Genomic DNA, 22,811 nt, shown 5'->3' with positions numbered 1-22,811 from the left:
TTTAATGTTTATCCTTTCTCTCTTAAAACATCCCAAATCTTTAAGGTGATGAAAATTGGGAAAAAATAGAAGTTACTCTAAACTACAACAGTAATATCAAGCCACTTTTCTATGTATAATAAAATTTCCTATAATGTGTTAAGTGTAAAAGTAGTAATTCTAATTCTAAAAAAAAAAAGGCTCTAGATTAAAAAAAAAAAAATAAAACATTCCATAAAAATGTCTTTGCTTTTCAAGATCAGTGAAATCACTACCTACTCCTGGAGACAGAAATAAAGTAACAACTGTTGGCTTTTAAAGTGCTCTAGATGAGAGCCATTACTCTTTTATTTACGAATACCTGCTAAGTACTAGTGAGAGACCATCTAAAGGGCAGTTCTACATTTATGGTACCTGCTCCAACACGGCTTTAATATGATTGTCTGTCTGAATAAAGGTGCCCAGCATAAAGTGCAAAGAGCACCAGAGAGTTCAGTAGTGGGAGGAATAAACAAAGAATGAAACCATGCCTTTCTTGGGAAAAAGAATCTGGACGGTGTAAAATGATGCAATGCCTGGAAATTCCAAGTTACCCTCGGATGTCAAGAGTCTATTATGAGTCACTGTGACCTCCATAGTAAAAAAGGGGGTAAAGAGTAAAGTTTACAGGATTCAAGCTTTGTTCCTAAAGAGATCATATAGTAGTTCATGGCTCAAATTATACTTACAAGAGCTATGTGAGAAAACCATGTTAAATAACAACAGTGGACCTCAAAGGCAGGAGCTTTTGTCACTTTATTGTTAACCAATCAATATTATCCAAAATTAGAGATGTAATTGTAATTTACTTGTACAACATAAAATTATGCTAATGGGAAATTACCAAATACTCATTAGTATGTTTTTACATTGCTATATGAACATGTGCTCTCAACTGCTAATGATAAACGTTATAATTGATGCAATCACTATGAAAACCCATTTTGCAAATGGCTGTTCCTGTTTAGAAAAATTCATACAGCTATAAAAATGGATTAAACCCACTTTAATCCTAATCTACAAATAGATTATTAACAGCAAATATTAACTGGTAGCCTTTCAACACTGTAACAACTGATGTAGCAATGATAATGTACACAGTGCAAAGAGAAAAAAATAAATCAGTAAAACTCCGAGGGAAGTCAATTCCTTAGCAATAAGGACTATTGCTGTGATGCACTGGAAAGTGAACACTTAGGCTGCCAGGTCTGAGTGGTAAGGCCTACCATCTGTCTCCCTCTCGTACGCAAAGCATTCCCTCGCAAATGAGTCTGAAGCACGTGCACAGCCACTGTACAACAGTCACTCAAGGTTAACCAGTTGTCTTTTGTCCTACAGAGTCCAAAAATATATTAACCCTTTCCTTTTTATAATGTCTGCCCAAATTAATCCTTTTTAAGTCAGCAAAAATCAAAAAACAGCACAAAAACAAGTTGAATCTACTGTGCGTGAAAATTGCTTAATAAAATGGCAATTTTAATAGATAAATGTTAAGTTTGAGTGCATAATACCAAATGGAAAGTAGCTGAACCACGCAGAGAAAACAAGGCTTTCTGTATCTTCTGTAAATTCAGGTGCTTCATGATCAGACAATGTAAGAGCATCTTTCTAGCTGGAAAGACTTCTTCAGTAAGACGTAATTGAAATAAAATTTGTTTTTAGAGATTGCGAATAAAATAAGCAATGATTTAGAAACCAAATATGCTAAAATGATGTTACCTATCCCATCAAGAACGAAGAATGGGATGCTTCATGTGCTGCAAAGGCAATGTCTTTCTCACAAAGGGTCACTCAACTTCCTCGGACACAGAACACCCCCCAGGGAACAGCTTACCAGTGAGAATATACAATAATCTAGACACAAATCAGAGCCCCACAATTCAACAAAAAGGCAGTTAAAACATTAGCACTGGGATCCCAAAAGCATACTCAACGAAGGACATGATTGAGACTGCGGCATGTGGGTAACAGACATGCAGCACAGACTGTGTGTGAGACAGTCACCATGTGAAGAGTGAGGTAGTATTATGTTCTCAGAATTGAATTTTCCATATGCTGCCCTTGCAGAAAGGCCAAGGTTTGGGTTTTTTTTTTTGTTTTTTTTTTTTTCCCTTTAACAATTAGAATTAGCTATCATCCACAGTTATCTTCTATTGGACATCCTAAGAACAAAACTTGAACTTTTTTCAGAGACCATGTACTTGCAAGGCAGAGCTTCATCAATAATTTTCTTAGGAGCGACTGTCCAGTGGCTTTATCTCTAAAGTAACAGGCAAGGAAAGCCACCACAGGACTGACTAAGGGCGTGACACCATCACTCAAGCTGTCAAAGATGACTGCACTCAGGAAAGCAAATACTCAATACAGTAATTAAGGAATCTCTGTAATAACTAACCACGGGCTGCATACTACGCTGTCCAACATTCTAATCATCTTATGATTAGTAGTCCCATGTCTGTCTGCCTCACTATCTCTTATTATACACCTCCAATAAGTGATCCGTGTGACACCAGAATTACAGCTCTATCATGACAGGGCATGAGGAGGTCACACTGACAAAAAAACATGAGAATGAACATGGAGATGTATGTAGCCTACAACATGGAAAGGGCAAAGAAAACTGAGTTCATTAACTAAACATGCATTGAAATGTCCACCATTATTCTAAGATGTACACAGTGCTCAAAGCACATACACACATTTGTCAGACATGACCATTAGTATTAATATTCAACTGAAAAAAATGAAACAAACAAAAAGTGAAAAATGTACAAAAAGGTGGGTGACAGAATGCCATTATCCATTCCCTGGACAAAAGAAAAATGATCAAACATGACATCACACTGCCTTAGTGCTGAGGGACGCCCTTCGGTGTCCTGCTAGTGAGCACAGTCACTGGTCTGAGTGCTTTGGCAAGGTGGGTGCATCCACTGCATCTGCACTGCACAGGCCTGCTTTTCTCTGGTGGTGGTTCAGCTTAGGAAGGACATGGATCACAAGAACAGCTCTCACATTGCTTCAAACTCATCGATGCGCTGCTTCGTATTGCCCTGTCGAATCTGCCGAAGAGTCTTGTACTTATCACGGCCTGCCTTGACATTCTCAGCATGAAGAACATCATTCTGTGTCTTCTTGGTTTCATCTCTGGCTTGGGCCAATTCTGAACTTAATGCCTGCATTAAAAAAATATATATATTACTATTCCATAAAGTTATAAAAACTATGACAATAGATTAAAGATGCAAAAATACATGTATAACAAATCTGACTTTTTAATATACTAATCTTTCTACTGTGGAATGGTTTTCTGGATGGTATGCAAGCTTCTTTTTATTAGTTTTATTTCATGTGCATTAGTGTTTTGCCTGCATATATGTATAAGGGTACTGGATCCCTAGAACCAGAGTTATATAGACAGTTGTGAGCTGCCAGACGAGCCTGGGAATTGAATCCGGGTTCTCTGGAAGAGCAGTCAGGGGTCTTAACCCCTGAGCTGTCTGTCTCTCCAGCTCACAGCATCTTTCTTTAGTAACTGTGATACTAGGAAAGGATGCCCAAGGGCTGTCTGGCTGTTCTTTAGTCATCAGCCAGGACATTTTATATATTCTGAACTACTCTAACTTCAAGTTCAGTGCACTCATTTTAAAGGAAAGAGACCATAAGATTTAGAAACAATGGACTTTCTCTAGAAATTTTAATAGAGTTAATGTAACCATTCTTTTGCTTTATTAACATTTCCCCAACTGAAAAATTAGATAATTTTTAAACTATTGAATAACACTAAAATTTCCTATTCTGATGTAATAATGCACACTTAATAAATTGACCTTTTGTAATTATAAAATACGAATAATTCCAATGATATAATATTTCAAAGGGTGAAGTATCAAGTAGTACATCATTGTTTTAAAGACTAATTTCATTTTACACAGCACTAGAATACATTCCTTTGAAAAATGAGCCAACTGGCAAAGCCCCTTGCTAACAGCATTGTATAATAGACGCACTAAGGGAATGTCACACTACAGGACAAACACAAGCCAGTCACAACCCTGGACCATGTTAGCAGGAGCTCATGAAGGTGACTTAGGTGCACACAGCTTCGGCCATCAGTACCTGGAGCTGCTTCTTCACGCGTTCGTTCTTCTGGGTTTCGGTGACCCGCTCCTCCTCGCTTCGGTGGTTCATCACCCCCTCGCTGGACAGCTCAGCGCTGGCCTCCGCACTGTTCTCATCATGCTCGTCATGCTCATTCTCTGTGGGAGGGATGACTGGGGGAGGGGGAGGTGGAGGTGGCGCAGACATCACAGTTTTTAACTCTTCTTTGGTCTTTTCCAAGTCTTCCTGAGCTGCAAAAGCCTAAACATAAACATGAATCCAGGTTTGTTCTTTGTAACAACTTAATGGGCGTAATGCTGGGAATGTCATGACAGGTTACTTGAGCCACAAGCAGAAAAAGAAAACAGTCAATGGAGGAATCCGCGTGTCATTTACTCTAATAGAGTGGTTGAATCACTGACCTAATGATGGGTTAACTAGACAGTGTCATCTCACATGACACAACATGAACTATCCAAAAGCACTGATATTTGGGGGACAACACTTCCTGGATTTCCTGGAAAAGCCCCACTTTACAGTCTTTCTTGTAGCCTCCTATTAAGAACACTATCTTACTATTCTCACAAGGCTCCTAAACTGTGGAGGCCTCCTATAAGAATTCCTTAAGCTTTAAGAGTCACATTTCGGTTTACAGGAAATACTCAGGATAAAAAGGGACACCATGAGAAACCCAAGAGAGAAACACACAAGTAAGAGTTTCCTACAGGCCCCTCAGCTAATCAGTGTGAGCAGAGGGTCTATCCTGTGCTAAGATTTAAAGCAAACAGATTCTAAAATCCTGCTTTGCACATGGCAGAGCATACTACCTACAAATTACCAACCTTATTGGTTACATTTTAAAATTTAACCTAACACTGAGATGAAAATTCAATAAAATTGAATTATATACATGGAAAGATTTATATATATACACATATATAACATACATGTTATATATATATGTGTGTGTGTATATGTATATATATACATATACATACATACATATACATATATACACACATACATACATACACACATGTAACATACATAATACATAGCCAGGAATAGAAAAGGAATACACTAATGTTTTAAAATAACATCTTAGCTTATAGGACTATGATTTTCTTTTTATATACATTTTTGTTGACTGTACATTTTTAAATTGTCCATAGGCCTTGTAGCTATTTTTTTAAATGTTTGTGTCCTACAGTTCATAAAAAGTTCCCTTTAAACCAGGTCTATATAATTCTCACAACATAAGTAATATAATGGGGAGACTATTTTACCCCTTTTCTATTTATATATATTATTTTACAAATATACACATGTAATATAAAATGTCCCCCAAATTGAACTTCTACAAAGAAATTTTTGTTTTTATTAAAGGATTTATTTTTATTTTATGTGCATTGGTATTTTGTCTATGTGTGTGAGGGTATGGGATCCTCTAGAGTTAACAGTTGTGACTACTATGTGGGCGCTATGGATTGAACCCAGTCCTCTAGAAGAGCTGCCAATGCTCTTAGCCACAGAGCCATCTCTCCAGTTCTCTACAAAAAAAATTTAAGAGTAGAACAAAACCATTTTATACAGTAAGAGTATTCCATTGTAGAAAAACCACCACATATTTCATGTGCCTTCCTTGGGTATAAAAATTATAACTGTATGTACAAGTTGATGTTACTGAATTAAACTCATTTTCCTTTCTCTCCCATCCCTTCTAATTACAAGCTTGATTTTGTGAATTCTATTAGAAATCTTTGCAGTCAGAACCCACCGCTCCCTTACGATCTGCAGGCGGTTAAAGGTTGATGGGAACCTTTAACTAAGGAACAGGGAGTTAATGCTCGCTGAGACAGACACTTTCCCCAGGAGTGTAGCCACCAGCAAGCTGTCCTTGCTCCTATAGTAAGATTTCACCCCAATAGATTCACTGGTACAGAAAAACTAGAAGAGACTCACTAAGGGAAGACCAGGGATCAGTGGAAATAGTCAATCAGACTATATATGATATGCATGTATGAAAATGCCATAAAGTCCATGTATAATTAAAGCATGAGAACAAAAAACAAAATTTTACTAGTAGCAAAACTACAACCCCTACCTCAATCTCGCCTCCTGTGACTCACCTGACATGACTGTGTCAGTCTATCAGTGTTTAGCTCTTTCAATTCCTATTTTCACTGCTACATCCTTCAGACATTTAAGCAACCAACATCCCAAATCCATACTTCACGTAAGTTTTTGTTGTTGTCTTAATAAAATCATACCTAATTGTGCTAATTGTGTTCTGCAATCTTCATTGATGTTTACACATACATTCCATCAATTTGCATCAGTAGACCATTTATTTAAAGTCCCCTATAACTCAATCTTCTATTATCTAACTTGTCACAATATCTACTTTTTTGACCTTATACTTGGTTGTTAGCTATTTATTTACTGACTGTCCTCAAATTTGACACATACACTCCTACTTCTTATACTCATTCAATCTTTTCTATCTGGAACAACCATCAACACTTCAGCCTTTAATTTGATTCCCCCAAAACTAGCTTATCCAAGACCCAATGTAATGCTTATGAATGTCCCAGCCACGTGTCTAGTTCCCACGGGAACTGATGAGCTCTTATGCATTCTGAGCATATGCCGATCTCACAGCACCTCTACAAATCAGCCAACAGACTGCTGGCTCACTAGCACAGTAGCTAGTCAGGAAAAGCTAGCACACAACAGAACAGTCATTACTTTGTGCTGCCACTCAGTAGCTTCCTCTTCCTTTTTCTTCTTGGCTTCTTCTAAAAGTGCAATCTTGGCAGTGAATTCGGCAAGTTCTGCTGCCTAAAATTAAAATGTTTATATATTATCAATACTAGAGACAATAATATTTTTAATATTCTTTAACTTTTTTTAGTCAAAAATTTTAAGCTTGGGCTGTTTTAAGTTCCCATTTAAAAAAAAAAAGGCAGTATTTCCTGAAGGTCTTAAGGAGTTTGTAGTAGGAACTTGAGATAAAGAGATAATATAAGGTAAAGTTAAAAGATGTTTATTTTATAGATAAGCGATGACTTACGCTTCAGCAGTGAGAACTTAAAATGTCTAAGAGCTGTGTTTCAAACCTTTATCATCAAATAATTACATAATGTTCTGCATTGCTAAGGGCACTATCAGCAATCTCATCTCATTATTCAGCAGTCCCATTTCAATCTCATCTCATTACTCAGCAGTCCCATTTCAAAGAGAGCCAAAAAGCTCAAAGAGCAACTGACAGGTGTGCTATGACACACCTGGAATCCAAACTCACTTGGTATTTAGGAGGTGGGGGCAGAAGGATCAAGAGTTCAAAAGCCAGCCCAGAAGCCAGCCCAGGTTAGTAGCAAAACTGTTTACAAACACAGGATTAAAAGACATGTAGTAAATAAACATCTGCATTAATATTCATATTTAGAATCTTCCCTGTGTCACACATAATTTCATTATTTTGGAAGTATGTTAAATAAACAAAACTCCAGTAAACTATGGTTTATAGCCATCATAAAGAAACCAAACATGCTGTGCCAATTTATCTAAAGTACAAGATGCCATGCGGCCTCTGTAGAGGTTCTCAGCCTGTGGGTTCTGACCCCTTTGAGGACTGAACAACCCTTTCACAGGGTTACCTAAGTCCATTACAAAACAGATATCCACATTACAGTACACAACAGTAGCAATATTACAGTTATAAAGTAACAACTAAAATAATTCTATGGCTTGGGGTCACCACAACATGAGGAACTACATTAAAGCAATATAGCTTTAGGAAAATTGAGAATCAGTGGTCCAAATGAACGAAACTCTTTTGTGGGCCATAGGCTCCTTTTAAGAGGAAACCACAAACACAATACATTATATGAAAGAAAATTGTCATTAAAAAAACAAAAGGAACAGAAGATATAAGCACATGGACCCTTTTATCCTGTTTGGTTTTCGGTTCCATTTTTTAAAATTTTTTCTGGCAAAAGTAAAATGTCCAATTTCTGTCACTTTTTCTGTGGCATGCTCTTGAAAAGGTACTGGCTTGTGGTAACGCCATGCATGTATTTCCTCAGGTTTTGCTTTCTCTGACAATGACCAGGGCCTTACCAGCTGCTCCTGGTTCTTCATCTGGTCAGCAGCTTGCTTGGCGATTGCAGACTTGGCCTCTTCCGCAGCCCGGCGCTCCCTGTCTAGCCGCTCTGCCTCCTCTTTTGCTCGCTGGCGCTCCTGCTCCAGTTCCAGAGCTTTCCGAGTCTGTTCTTCTAGTTCTGTTAAATGGTCCACCCAGCCCACAAACATGGGTTAAGTGCAACCATCCTCATTACAGCAAGATACCAAAATGTGTAGTTTTTAAAGATCACGTGACTAAATATACAAATACTTCAATTTTAACCTGGTAAACAGTAATAATTTTTACAAATTATGTAATTCAAAACTTCGAGGACATGAAAGCCCTTATAGTTCAAGATGTGTCAAAAGGCTAGAAGCACACACTTAATTTTCTAAGTCTCTAATGTTAAGTTTTGACCTGAAAAAATGAGCAAAGTTAGGGAAGTGGGTGGACTAGCTCAGGAGAGCACTTGTCTAGAGGCACAAGCCCAGGTGCAAGCCCTAAAACTGTCTAGAAAGTTTGACTCAGCTGCTCATCTCAGAAATCTATAAACTAATGCAGTTTAAGACCAACGGTGCCATCCCTGTCTAGCACACATGAAGCTAGATGAGCTAGCACACATGAGGTTCAGTCAGTTTTGTCCTAGCACCAGGACAGAATATACTGAGTCTTACTTATCTATACTAGGTACAGGCAGAGGAACCCTCATCAGAACTGCATGGGGATTCAAAGTGTTTTGGGTTTTTTCAATATTTAATGTATGTAGTGGAAGAATTTGGAGTTAAGGCTCATTCTAACGTGAGAGTCATTTGTTTCATACGTCCAGAACCTGAATGTAACCCGATGCGGTACCTTCAGTGTGTCTATGCCACAAGTGAGATCCACTGCATGACGTGTGTTGTAAGTTCAAAACATTTCAGATTTGGGGGTATCAAGATCTTTATTTCTTATTTTAGGTAAGTCACCAGCAAGCTTGACTGGCTAATTATTTGATAGTAAATTTGAAAAAACAACTCAACACAAGCTCTTAGTGACTTAAGACATAATGAAGTGACAGGCAAGCGTTGTAATCTGCCCATGGATCGGGTATAAGTTTCTTTCTTATCCCAGTAAATTGAGTAAGAAAGGAAAATACCACTAACAAAACCATTAGGAAAAAACCCCAGATGACTTTGAAGTATTGAATTTAAGTGTTATTTCAGGAAAGTCTTACTAAGAATTCTGTGAGACAATAGAGTACAATGTCCTAGGAGACTGGCTCTTCCTTGCTGTATCCTTTAGAGAGACGTGAAAGTAGACTGCAACAAGATTTTACTTAACATTCTAAATTTTACTGGTCTTGATCAAAACTAGCATAAATATTTTCAGTTAAGAGATTTGGGAGATTTTAAGGATTATAGAGAAAAAAATGACTCTGGTTAAATTTTAAGTGTTTGATAAAATAGCACACAAATTTAGCATAGCTATCTGGCTACAAATTATACAAACACATGATACAGGATGCTGCCACAGCTTAATTATATGGTCATCTATTTTGAATTTTCATTCAAAACTTGGTTGAGTTAGCCATTAGCCTAGGAAGAGCCTTCCCTCATCCTCCTTGGCTGTTAGAGCTCAGCAAGCTCCTGGGCTCCATCACTCACCTACACAATGAGTCAAGATCTGAAAGCAGGGACACGTATGCACGTGTATGTATACCCATGGTCTTAGTACAAACATGTCCATCAATACATGCTCAGTCTCAAAAGCAGGAAATCCTGAGTTATGTTCCAGTATGTATGAGTACTGCGGGTATTATGATAAGTGCAAAACGCCAGGCACACAAAGATATTCCGTGAGTCTACTCACTTATCTAGAACAGCCAAGATCCCAGACAGAGAAGGGTATATGCAGGGGTTGGGGGAGGGGGCTGAGGAGTTACTGCTTAAAAGGCAGAGGGTTAGCTTTGCAGGCTGTAAAAGGTTAGTGTACTCTTGATATCCTTAAACCATACTCTTCAAAATCAGTAGCACTCTATTTTTTATGTTTGCCACAGTTAAAAAAAAAATCATAGCTGGACAGTGGTAGCACACACCCTTAATCCCAGCACTCGGGAGGCAGAGGCAGGCAGATTTCTGAGTTGGAGGCCAGCCTGTTCTACAGAGTGAGTTCCAGGACAGCCAGGGTTACACAGAGAAATCCTGTCTTGGAAAGCAAAGCAAAAAAAAAAAAAAAAAAAAAAAATCTTATAAACCAAAAAACATGGAAAAAAAAAAAAAAAAAAAAAAAAAAAAAAAAAAAATCTTATCAGATTGGGATACAAGTTAAACTTCAACATAAATACTTCTGAATCAACTATTTTCTATCAGCTTTCTGTGGTATCAATTTTTAAAAAGAGGTATATTTGATAGATTTTTGTGTAATTCTATCACCAAAAAAAGCTATAAATGTTAAAACGAAGCAAGGGCTCGCTCTGGGTTGCGGCTGTGCATGGCTGTGCATGGGGCCTATCTGGCCCTAAGACTTCATGCTGGGGATGGCCCGAAGGGAAACACTGCGAGGGGTGGCTTCACCCCCTGGAGCCGTAGCCACATTCAAGCAGCAGGCCTCGACAAGCATCACCACAATCCGGGAGCCAAGAGGGTTAGGTGGGCAGCAGAGGGTTGCCTGGAGTTACTGTAAAAGACATAAACCAGAAGGGGCTCATCAGAGCTCTGGCAGACTTCCTCAAAAAGTCTGGGAAGCCGAGAGTCCCCGAACGGGTGGACTCAGTCAAGCTGGCCAAACAAAGAGCTTGCCCCATATGATAACTGTTTCTACACATGAGCCTCTTCCACAGCACGGCACCTGTACCTCATGGTGGTGCAGGGCTTGGTTTCATGACCAAGATCTACAAGGGACGGCAGAGAAACGGTGTCAGGCCCAGTCACTTCAGCAGAGGCTTTAAGAGTGTGGCCCGCCCTGGAGGGGCTGAAAAATGGTGGGAAAGGCCCAAGATCGGCACCACAAGCAACCCTCAGAGACAGAGAGGTCAGGCCAGGATCACTGGACAGGCGGCAGCTGCCAACAAGAAGCCTTAGAACAAAGGATGCTGGGTTAAACTGGCTCATTCATAAAAAAAGCAAAATAAAATGTTAAAATGAGTATTATTTTTAATTCATTTACACAGAAAGAGTTGAGTAGTCATCTGTTTTTATCAGTGCACTAGAATAAGAGTTAACAAACTTTGGCCCATGGACCAAACCCCACACTAATTTATTAACATTTTTTAAGACATCACCAACACCCTGACTCAGAAGTTAAATAGGAGTGCTTTCACACAACAGCCAACTCGGGTGAGACTTAGGCTGTGTAACTGTCTAAACTATTACTGAAATAGACCATAAGTGCATCGAGAGTGGTGACGGATTTGGTAAGAAAGATAAATAATACCAACTTTTCTCCTATCTGGCTCATACAATCTAGAACTTTCCATCTCAGGGGTGGGGCAGGAGGGAAAAGACTAAGACACGGCTTATGTAAGATAAACTCTTTCAAGACAAAGATTGAAAAGTTGCAAAGACAAACTGCTCCTGTCCTCCTACTTAGTCTGACTGGTTAGTGTGTAACTGGAAGGCACTAGGGAAAGTTAATGTAAATTCAACCTTATAAAACTGAGGAAGCTTCTCCTTCTTAATCATATTTAAAACCCAGCTCTACATGAGTTTGCAAGCCAAATAATTCCTTACAGCAGAACCAAGTTTAGAAGCTGTAATACTGCAGTAACAGCATTAAAAATAAAACAAAACAAAGCCCTACATGCCTTACTAGACAATGTACCTCAAAGAATAGGTTTTATTTTCTCTTTACTAAAACAATGGTTTATCAACAACTACATTGACTTCCAGAGGAAAGCACACGATCTTAGAAGAAAAAAATAAGTAACAGTTCAATAATAACAATTTTTATAAATCATAGAATACTGTGGTTGTGAATTATTGACTGACAAAAATTTTAAATTTCTATAGTACACCAAAGCAATGATCCAGTTACATGTCATCATAAAAAGTAAAGGTCTCTCTGAATAATGTATGAAGGGATTTTTAGATACAGTAATTGAAACAGTAAGACCAACACACACTTGTGTATACCCATGTGTACACACACACACACACGCACACACACACACAGAGCGAGCCAGGCACAGTGGTATGCACCTGTAAAATGATCAGTTGACTCCAGGAGTGCAGGGCCAGCCTGGAGACTATGTAATACATCTCCTCTTAAAGCAAAACACCCCAGGAAATATGTCAGAGGCCTCTGTGTGTGACAAATAAGAATACATTTTCATGTGTTCTGTGTATTTATTCTGTAAACAAAACAGTATCTGCTTTCTCCAAAAGAAGAATAATGGCAAAGTAGCACACCAGCCTGGGATTAGTGTTCTACTGGGCCACAAAGACAAAGACGGAAAGTCTGGGATTGAAAAAGTAGTAGGGACTAGGAGAAAAGTTCCTGAAAAGGGGCAAACAAGGCTCTTCAAATCTGTGTGCTATTCTTCCTTCAATGTATTTGCCAATTCCCCAAATGTCCACATAACTGAGATACTAGGAAACATGAAGAAATTGTAAGAAGCTTAAGAGCTAGAGAGAGAAGGAGCCCCTCTCTTGTCAAGTGGCAGCATCTGAAGCTAACACAGAGAAGCCCCATCCATCATCCAGACTACCATCTCCTTGGGAGACAATATTTGTAAATCAAATATTTGATAAAGAATTTGTATCCCAGACATCTAAGAACCCTTAGAACAACAAGAAATCCCACTGACCAGTGGCAGAAAATGTGAACACCCTTCCCTCCCAAAATGTAGAAAGGCCCAATAAGCATATTAAAAGATGCTCAACATCATTCGGCAGAGGTATCTAAGTCAAAACCCTAACACAGCACTGTGAATCATTTACGAAGATGATAACCCAAAAGACAGGCACCAACACATCCTGGTCAAGATAGAGCGCTCACACACAGTCACAGAACAGAAAGCCACTTTCAAACCAACTGGGCAATTCCTCAAAAAGTCAATGTGGCCAGCAATATGAAAATGTAAAAAGAAATCTGTATGTGTATGTTTTTAACTTATACACAATACAGTGAAACAGTAGAAACAACGCAAATGCCCAACAATTTATGAATAAAAAAATAAAATTAAAGCATCATTCATCAATTTAAAAAGAACTTACATATAATAAATAAATAAATCTTTAAAAAAAGAAAAAAATGAAATGTTAATAAAAAAGAAAAAAATGAAATGTTAATATATGTTACAATAGAGATGTACTTTGAAAACAGAAAGCCAAGTAAGGGAATCCAGTCATGTGTCCAAAAAGGCAAATCTGTGGCACAGTGAAGAGATTAACAGCTTCCCGCGGCTGTGAGGGATTACTGGAGATATTAGCTGACTGGCTGCTTAATTAGTGGGTATAGGATTTCTTAGAGATGACAAATTTTGAAAACTCACTGGAGTGATAGTACATCACTCTGAACATATTAAACACCGTTAAATTGTGTGGTTTAAGTGGGTAATTTTACAGCATATCAGAAAAAACATGATTAAATCTAAGAGCTCAAGAATTAGAATGACAAAAATTATAAATGACAAATGACTGGGAAGTAGTAAATAAAAGAATGTATCGTTCCTTATCTTGGTCTAGCAAGCTACAAGAATAAGCCTGTACGGTTTACATCATTTTAGGAATAAACTTCCCTGCAACAAACTACTGCCATTTACTCCCAACAGGTGTACACAGATCTCTGCACTAAGATAGGATTTCGGGTCTCAGAAAATAAAACTAATTAAAAACAATCCTAAATTTTAAAAAGATGGCTTATTTCCACTTCAGAATTTAGGAACCTAAGATGCTAAACTGATGCACTAAGGGTCACAGTCGTCTGCAATGACAGAATAAAGCCTCGCTCCCAACTGTAAACAGTATTAACAATCGTCACCGCATTACCATGCTGGCTGACTGTCCCTCCACAGGAGATCAAACTACATAAAATGATTGTTTAAGCTATTGCTCCATCTGCCATCAGGAAAGTGTATGCTGCGCTGCATCAAAGCAGAGACCTTACGTACATTCAGTATTTTGTTCCCAGTGCTTTTTATATGCCCAGAATTAGTCAAACCACTGGACCACAGGTCCCTTCTATAGTCTGTCATATGAAGTCCAACTCATTTTAATACTTGCTAGAACAACAGATGGATGGTAGGAATCCCCAACACATATTCTGTATGCTCTAGAACAACTGATCTCTTTTTGTTCTATTTAATGAATGATTTGTAATAACAATGTCAATAAAAATTAAAAGAATATGACAACAAAATATAAAATTTTTTCCTAAAAAAATTACAGATTAATTTAAATATCATGAAATATGGTCAGTTACTGCATTTGAGTGAAAATTTAGGACAAATTACAAGACAACCATGTAGGTTTTAGGACAGCCTGGGAAAGCTTTATTAGAAAAACAACAAATACACTGGATGTCCTTTGCCTTATGATGACTGATTTGCAATCGTCTTGATAAAGATGTTCTATATGCTTTATGCTCTATCTCCCTTATACTCTTCAGTGCTTCTTTGAGTTTTGTATGTAAACCATTAATACTTTTATTATACATCCTAAATAAATGAGATTGAAAGATTTAGTAATTATTCCTTCAAAACAGTTATATAAACTTAATCTTTACTATGAAAATTTCAATTCTTAAAACATCCTTCAGTATAAGGTCATGTGTGGTACTAAGAAACAACCTAGGGCCTCACACATGTAAGCAAGCATCTGGACCAATGAGCTGTGCTAGCTATGACCTAAGCAAGCCGCTCAAGTCCAACTTGTTCCAGGGTTCTTGAAAGGTGCAACTTATACGGGTCATGTGGTCCTTAGCACACACCATGTCATTATCAGTTTTCTACATGTGTTTCTATCATCTGCACAGGTTTTACTGCCACGTAGGTTCCATGTCTGTAAGGATAAAAACGTTCCTACTAAAGCAGAATAAACAGCATCAAATTTGGAATTCAAGTATCATTTTGTCTCCATTTTGTAGTCTATAAACAAGTGCTATACAACCTTTCAGTTTTGAAGGAAATTAATTTCCAGATGTGAGAGGTAAGGTTTAGCTAGAGTTAGAATAAAACTCAATTTAAAAACTGTGCTTTGTGTGTGTGTGTGGGGAAGCAGCTAAGTGTATATATACATGCACGGAGGCCAGAGGTCTACCAAAAATTGTTACCTCCTGCAGTCTCTCACGAACTGGGTCTGATTTGTTGAGGCTGCCTGATCAGTCAACTCCAGGAATCTACCTGTTTCAGCTTTTCCAGTACTGGATTGCAAGCTAGTGCTAACCTTAGCGTAAGTTCTGGTGCTCAAACACAGGGCTTCATGAATGCACATGAAGTACTTTACCAAATGAGTCTTGTCTCCAGCCTTATGCATATACCTGTTAAGATGGCACATGCCAGTTATCTTAGCATTGGTGAGGAGGGAGCCAGGAATATCAAAAAGTTTGAAGTCAGCCTGAGCTATAGAGAAAATGTGCCCCATCCCTACAAACCACAACAGTCTCTACTGAGAATATCTAATACTCTTGGAATAACTGTAGATACACTGTCATCTAGGTGAGATATATCTAATACTCTTGGAATAATTGTAGATACACTGTCATCTAAGTGAGATATATCTAATACTCTTGGAATAACTGTAGATACACTGCCATCTAGGTGAGATATATCTAATACTCTTGGAATAACTGTAGATACACTGCCATCTAGGTGAGATATATCTAATACTCTTGGAATAACTGTAGATACACTGCCATCTAGGTGGATCACCTCTTCTGGATACCCACTAGAAAATGGTTCTAACTGCTTCTTAAAGATATCTCCTTTACACAGGAAAATGATATAATCAAATTAAACCTTAAATAATACTACCATTCCCAATAAAAGTGAATGGCTAATTTTACTAATTGTGAGGGAAGGGTATTATATACACAGGAAGTTTACACTACTTGCTAAGATTCTGCTGCTTTAATTTGCTCAAATAACTTTTTTTCCTTCTGTTCTTTCCACTAATGCTCCGTCAAAGTAGTGTATCCCAGAGTTACTCAATGTAAGCAGTGTCCTTTCTATAGATTGCAGCACTTTGGCTATAAGCAGAATAGAAGTTCATCTAACTATGTCAAAAGCAAGCAAGCAGCATGGCACGTGTGTGTGTGAGCATGGTTTGGAGCTATATACCTTATACATCACAGTAATCATCTTGAATTCACTGTATAAAAACAAACCCTCTACCTTTCTGGGCTTTCATTGTCTGCTCTTCAATTTGCCTTAGACGCTCCATCAGCTCTTCCTTTTCACGTTCTATTCTTTCCTTTTCCTTTTCTGCTATTTCTCGTTTCTTCTTTTCATTTTCTAATTGTGCCCTTAAAGAAATTACAAGTCATATGTTACAAATAAATGGGTAGAAACAAATTAATGTCATTTGTATTAATCCCAAATCAAATAAAAGTGCAGCATAGTATTTAAATGTTGTCAACATACTTACCATGTACACTTCAGTATCTATCTATCCTGACCTCCACACACATTTATGAATGTGCGTGCCAGCATGTACATACACACATACCATATACAAGTATACAAGCATGTTCTCAAAGCCAGCTCAGGTGGAGAAAAACCCAGGAGATTTAGCTTCTGCATACAGAACAAATTATTTGTAACACCTTAATACCTTGCTTCATCCATCACCCACAACTCAAGGGAATTCTCTGAGTTAGCAAGGGCCCTCCGTGGGGAAATAACAAAGGCTTAAAGAGAATGGACAAGTACCTTCAATAGCAAATAGCATGAGAGGTAAATGATTTTCAACCATTAAAATATATTAATACAAATGTAATTTCTGGGTACTAGCCATGAATGCCTCGATAAAGGATGACAAGTAAGTGTCACCTTTTACAATTCCATTAGGATGGCAGCAAGCATTTACAGCTGGTAAAGGGGTAAACAATGCCATGAAGATTTAGCTGTCTGTTATGAGTTCTGATATCATTTGGGGGGAGAGGACTTGGGGATTAATATAGACAAATCTGCCATCAGACATCTAGAAAGCCTACCTTTGGTCAAACTCCATGTTGGTGACCAAAACCAAAATGATGAATAAAAGACACCAAGTTGTTACTTCATGTGCTTAACATTCAAATTATTATTTCAATGACAGTATTTATTCACTAAAATGATTCCATCTTTGTCATCTCCTAAATATTCACGAAACACTATCACTACCATCTATTGTCTATTCTAAATTCCAAGAATATCACAGAACGGTACTATCAAGGTACTTTTTCTTAGTATAAAAGCCTGAATTTGGAAACTCGTGCAGATCTTGGGCATCCATCTGTTCTCAAGAGAGAAAGTGTGGAACACTGGAAGAGAGATGTTCACAAGTCAGCAAGGCTTGCTGGCAGTGACTTTCTGATATACAAATTCTGACACAGGAAGTTGAAGGGTCAGTATGCCTCCTGAAATTAATAAATTTCACCCCATTTAAAAACTAAAGACCTGGGGCTATAGAGTTTGTAGTGGTGAAAAGCATTGTCCTTGAACCCAAGTTCAACTGGCAGCATCCACACGGTAGGCCCCACTGTAATACCTGTTCTGGGGGTTAGGACACAATCTGTGGCATGTATGTGGTATATATACATATGTGGAGACAAAACAGGCAGTGTACAGTTTTAAAAAATCAAAATCTTAAAAAGAAAAAGAACAAGAAAAACTAAAGTAAAAATAAAAATGGTATGGGCTAGGGCTGGAGAGATGGCTTAGTAGTTAAGAGCACTGACTGCTCTTTCTGAGTTCAATTCCCAGCAATCACATGGTGGCTCACAACCATCTATAATGGGATCTAATGCTCCTGGTGTGTCTGAAGACAGCTACAGTGTACTCACATACACTAAATAAATAAATCTTTTTTTTTAAAACTTTAAGAAAAAAATTTATTTATGTATGTATGAGTACATTATTGCTCTCTTCAGACACACCAGAAGAGGGCTTCAAATCCCATTGTAGATGGTTGTAAGCCACCATGTGGTTGCTGGGAATTGAACTCAGGACCTCTAGAATAGCAGTCAGTGCTCTTAACCGCCGAGTCATCTCTCTAGCCCAAATAAATCTTACAGGAAGGAAGGAGGAAGGAAAAGAAAGGAAAGAAAAGGGAAAAGGGGAAAAAAGGGGGAAAGGGGGGAAAGGGGGAAAAGGGGAAAAGAGGGAAAAGGGGGGAAAGGGGGAAAAGGGGGAAAAAGGGAAAGAAAGGAAAGGAAAGGAAAGGAAAGGAAAGGAAAGGAAAGGAAAGGAAAGGAAAGGAAAGGAAAGGAAAGGAAAGGAAAGGAAAGGAAAGGAAAGGAAGGAAAGGAAAGGAAAGGAAAGGAAAGGAGGAAGGAAAGGAAGAAAGAGAAAGGGAGAAAGAGAAAGGGAGAAAGGGAAAGGAAGAAAGGGAAAGGAAGAAAGGGAAAGGGAAGGTCCGGGCTGTCCCACTCTGGTTTTAGGCTCTCTCTGATGTACCTCCCTGACCCCAGAAGAGCCGACGGATCTGCCCTGGTCTCTGCAGCATTTCTCCCTCATCTCGGTTTATATCAAGTATATTTCGGAAGAGGCTCAAGAAGTTGGGAGTTTCTACATCTCTAGAACACCTAAATGAGGACGCAAGTTGGCATACTCGAGGCTCCTTGGGCAAAAGAAAGGCCCAGGGGCCTTCCCTTAAGAAGCCAGTTGTCACCTCAGGCTGCTTGTAGAAGCACAAGTACCAGTTTTCAAATACCTGCGTTTCTACAGCATGCTGTCTACAACCCAGAGTGCTTGTTAGGCTATTCCACTGTGCCAAGGCTTCTGGACAGTCATGTCTAGTGTTACCACAGCTCCTCAAGCACCGAGAGCCTTGCTTCTTGAGGACTCAGTATAAACCAAGGCTCAAGACCTACAGGTTACAACCTATCCCAACCTTTTGGGTCCCACTCTGGCACAAATGTCCCCTTTTAGGAAAGGGTATTGGCTTCATTTAGCTCCTCCCTATTGGTGTTCCATTTGCTCTTCTACAGAGATAGAGAAAAAGAAGATACGTAGACAGAAAGAAAAAAATTATAAGGAACATGGCTATAACCAAGCTGGGACCAAACCTTGTTTTACTACTGAAGAGTCAAGTACATACACAGACAGCCTGATTCTGCAGCATTGCTGAGACGTGCATCTCACACCTTCCCCCGACATACCAGACTCAACAGCACCTAGCTCCTCACATCACATGCTCACCCCGAGGGTTGCTAGGCCTTTTCTTACCTCACACTGCTCAAAAGGACGAACCTAGTCCACTTCCTGGTCCCTAAGCAACCCAACATATTCTTATCTCTACACATGTTTATGCTGGCTTCCCCTTCTGAATGTCTCCCACATCCTATCCGAATCACTTTACCCAGGGAGCTTTGTCTAATTACTCAAATGATGTTTTCATTTAGAGTTTCAGTTTCTAAAGAGTTATTTCAACCTAGTTCTATTTTGAGGACATAAACACACTAAAACTATAAAGTCTCTGCAGTAACATGTAAAGTTAAATTATTTTTGGAAATATCCCTCAGGCCCATCACTAAAACTGTACTCAAAGTCGAACATTAAAGTACACCAATAAACCTGAGCCGTCTGCAGCTTGTAGCTGGCCTGTCCCAAGAGTTAAGGTGAGCAGTCCATACGCATACCTTTCCAGCTGCTTCTGATGCTTTTCCTCCCGGGCCTGAGCCTTCATCTGCTGTACTTCAATAGTATCAGGCTTTCTCCTTCGCATGTACAGTTCATGGTTTCCCATACATAAGGCCAAAATTCGCTTATTGATTCTCAGACGAGGAGCATAGAAGACAAAATCCTAAATATAGAATACTCAATTTAAAAATCTTTCAGTGATAGTATCCTTCACAACTACTCAATTTCAACATGAAGTAGAAACCTGATATCACTGCACATAAGGTCTAGAGACTATGAACCTCACATACCTCCAACTTATTTCCCCATTCCTCCACCCCTTATCTGTTCTTTAAAGATGAACTAAATGTCATTAATCCTTTTTTTTTTTTATTATTCAAAGAAACTGCAAAGAGCTATCCTTACACCCCAAACTGGTCTTTCTCCATGGCTGTTTTAATCTAGAAATGTTCTTCAAATATTTATTTTTTAGATAACAAAGGTAAAATACTAAATTAAATACATAAACACTAATCTTTGAAAATCTATTTCAATAAAAAGGAAGCCTCAGATATTAAAAACAGAAAGTTCAGAGTGCAAGACTATAGAGTTAATTTATAAAGGGTTACCTCTACTACATTTTGCAATCAGTAAGTGTTGTTTAAATTATTTCTTAGGAATAACTGTTAATACACTTCTAATACCATTTTATCAACATTACAAGTAAATCAGTTAAAACTATTACATCTTATTAAGAAAACTGGAAATTTTTATATTTTTAATAACATTTCATCACTAAGGAAAATTTAACAATGGAAAGAGAATATCTCTCAAAAACAAATTAAAATGATCGGTGCTCTTCTTTAAGTGATTTCATAGAAAGTAGCAGAAATTTTTAAAAGTTAATTATCAAAATATCCTTACAGGTGCCTTTTTGTCAATTGGCTTTATAACGAATTTTTTGTCATTAAATGAAATATTTCTGATTTCGCTCCAGGGAAAACCAATTTTAGGTGTTAACCTAGGGGGAGGAAAAAAAAAAAAGAATATTACTTTAAATTAAAGGCAGGAAACAGTGGGAAAATACACAGCCTACTGGGACAGGTTACATGAATGACTAATCTTAAGAGCTCCAGACTCTCAGAACCTATCTTACTCACATATTACAGTTGGTGCTATCACTGAAAGAAAAATTTAATTAACTCATATAAAATAATTACCATACAAAGTTTTCATAGATGTGCCATTTTCCTAAAATTACCCTAGGAAAATCTACCTAGCAAACAGAGTAACGGACTGAGCCTTGTTATCAGATTACGCTCACAAGGGACAAAGAGGCACACTACAGATAAAGATCCACCCTCTCGGGCTGGTGAGACGGCTCAGTGGGTAAGAGCACCCGACTGCTTCTTCCGAAGGTCCGGAGTTCAAATCCCAGCAACCACATGGTGGCTCATAGCCATCCGTTAACAAGATCTGATGCCCTCTTCCAGAGTGTCTGAAGACAGCTACAGTGTACTTACATATAATAAATAAAATAAATCTTTAAAAAAAAAAAGAAAAAAGAAAAAAAAAAAAAAAAAAAAAAAAGATTCACCCTCTCCTTTAATAAATAGACTCAGAAATAAACTCGAAACCACAAGGTACTAGGAACAAATCTTGTGGAATGAACTAATCCTTTGCTGTAACGACAGAAAGCATAAGGACAACGGAGACAACTTTCACAAGCAGAGCGTGTCTGAAAGCCACTGCTCACCAACACCCAGTTACTCACTTGTCATCGTGCTCATAAATATTCAGACCCAAAGCATCAACACCCAGCCACAGCTCAGTACCCTTCTTATTCTTGATTTCGAAGTAGTTGACACCATACATCTCTAGATCTTGTGCAATCTTCAAGTATTCCATCATCGAATCTTCCCTATTAAATACAGCTCAATGTAATACATTAAAGGAGACATACTAAACATTAAATAAAACTAAAAAATACCTAGGGATGGGGCTAATATTTAGTGCTTCATATTTATTTATCCACACCAGAGGTTGGGAAGTGTAACCTGGTCTGGTATCATCACAAACTTTTTAAATATTCATTCATTCATTCATTCATTCATTCAGAGAGAGAGAGAGAGAGAGAGAGAGAGGGAGAGAGAGAGAGAGAGAGAATGTGTGTGTGTAAAGAAGTGTAACAATAGCATGTGTGACCCATAGTAAATGTGTAGGCTGTGTCAGAGTCATTATCCTGACTGAATATTGAAGTTACAGATGTTACTAGGGAAGGCTGAAACAGTTTTAAATAGCTCAAATTACTTTAACTCATGCTTTAAAATGGGTATTATATAGCTTACAAGAAGTCAAATGTTTCAAAACGGCTTCCTAATTACTACTAGAAAATTAAGGAACAGACAGGAAAAGACACAAGTCTCATAAGTTGTTTCTCTCCCATCATGTGGGCTCTAGGAATTCAACTTGGGTTATCCGCCAGGTGACACCTTTAGCTGCTGGCTGAGCCATTCTCACAAGCCCAAGGAGAATTTTAAACAAGAGGAAAATGCTTTCAACTGGAGAGAACTATACAGAAACCTGCCATCAGATACCTCAGCATCCCTCGGTGTTCCTCATGCCAGTTCTGTATTCTCTCCTCCCACTGCTCTTTGGTCAGTTTGTGTTGTTCCAAAACACTAAAAGGAAAAAAAAAAAATGTAGTTAATGCCTTTGTAATTTAAAAAAAAAGTATTTTCAAAGTGTAGTGTCCTTTTGTAGCTTGACTGTGATGGCTGAGAAACAAATCAATGCACATGCTAACACTGCAGAACTCAAGCCACAACTGAG

General features: G+C 38.2%; 1 protein-coding gene and 1 pseudogene across 3 annotated transcripts in view; one reads left to right on the top strand and one right to left on the bottom strand.

Moving 5' to 3' along the window:
• Rdx (radixin) overlaps positions 1-22,811 on the bottom strand; it is a 58,974-nt gene that overhangs the window by 14,400 nt on the left and 21,763 nt on the right. For 2 of the 3 annotated variants that reach the window (XM_029542916.1, XM_029542917.1), the window contains exons 6-14: positions 22,577-22,660; positions 21,754-21,900; positions 20,904-21,000; positions 20,000-20,163; positions 16,551-16,681; positions 8,239-8,399; positions 6,865-6,957; positions 4,135-4,377; positions 3,031-3,191 (exon numbers count right to left, since the gene is read on the bottom strand). In XM_029542916.1, coding sequence (XP_029398776.1) covers positions 3,031-3,191; positions 4,135-4,377; positions 6,865-6,957; positions 8,239-8,399; positions 16,551-16,681; positions 20,000-20,163; positions 20,904-21,000; positions 21,754-21,900; positions 22,577-22,660 — 1,281 coding nt within the window. Of the gene's footprint in view, positions 1-753; positions 3,192-4,134; positions 4,378-6,864; positions 6,958-8,238; positions 8,400-16,550; positions 16,682-19,999; positions 20,164-20,903; positions 21,001-21,753; positions 21,901-22,576; positions 22,661-22,811 lie in introns of those variants that run through there. The other variant, XM_021206034.1, reaches the window with a different exon arrangement.
• Positions 9,086-11,321, top strand: LOC115064810 (annotated as a pseudogene).

Source organism: Mus pahari, chromosome 10 (assembly GCF_900095145.1).
Source record: "Mus pahari chromosome 10, PAHARI_EIJ_v1.1, whole genome shotgun sequence".
NCBI lineage: Eukaryota > Metazoa > Chordata > Mammalia > Rodentia > Muridae > Mus > Mus pahari.
The sequence above is the reverse complement of the archived record's forward strand: the minus strand, read 5'-3'. Positions and strand labels throughout refer to the sequence as shown.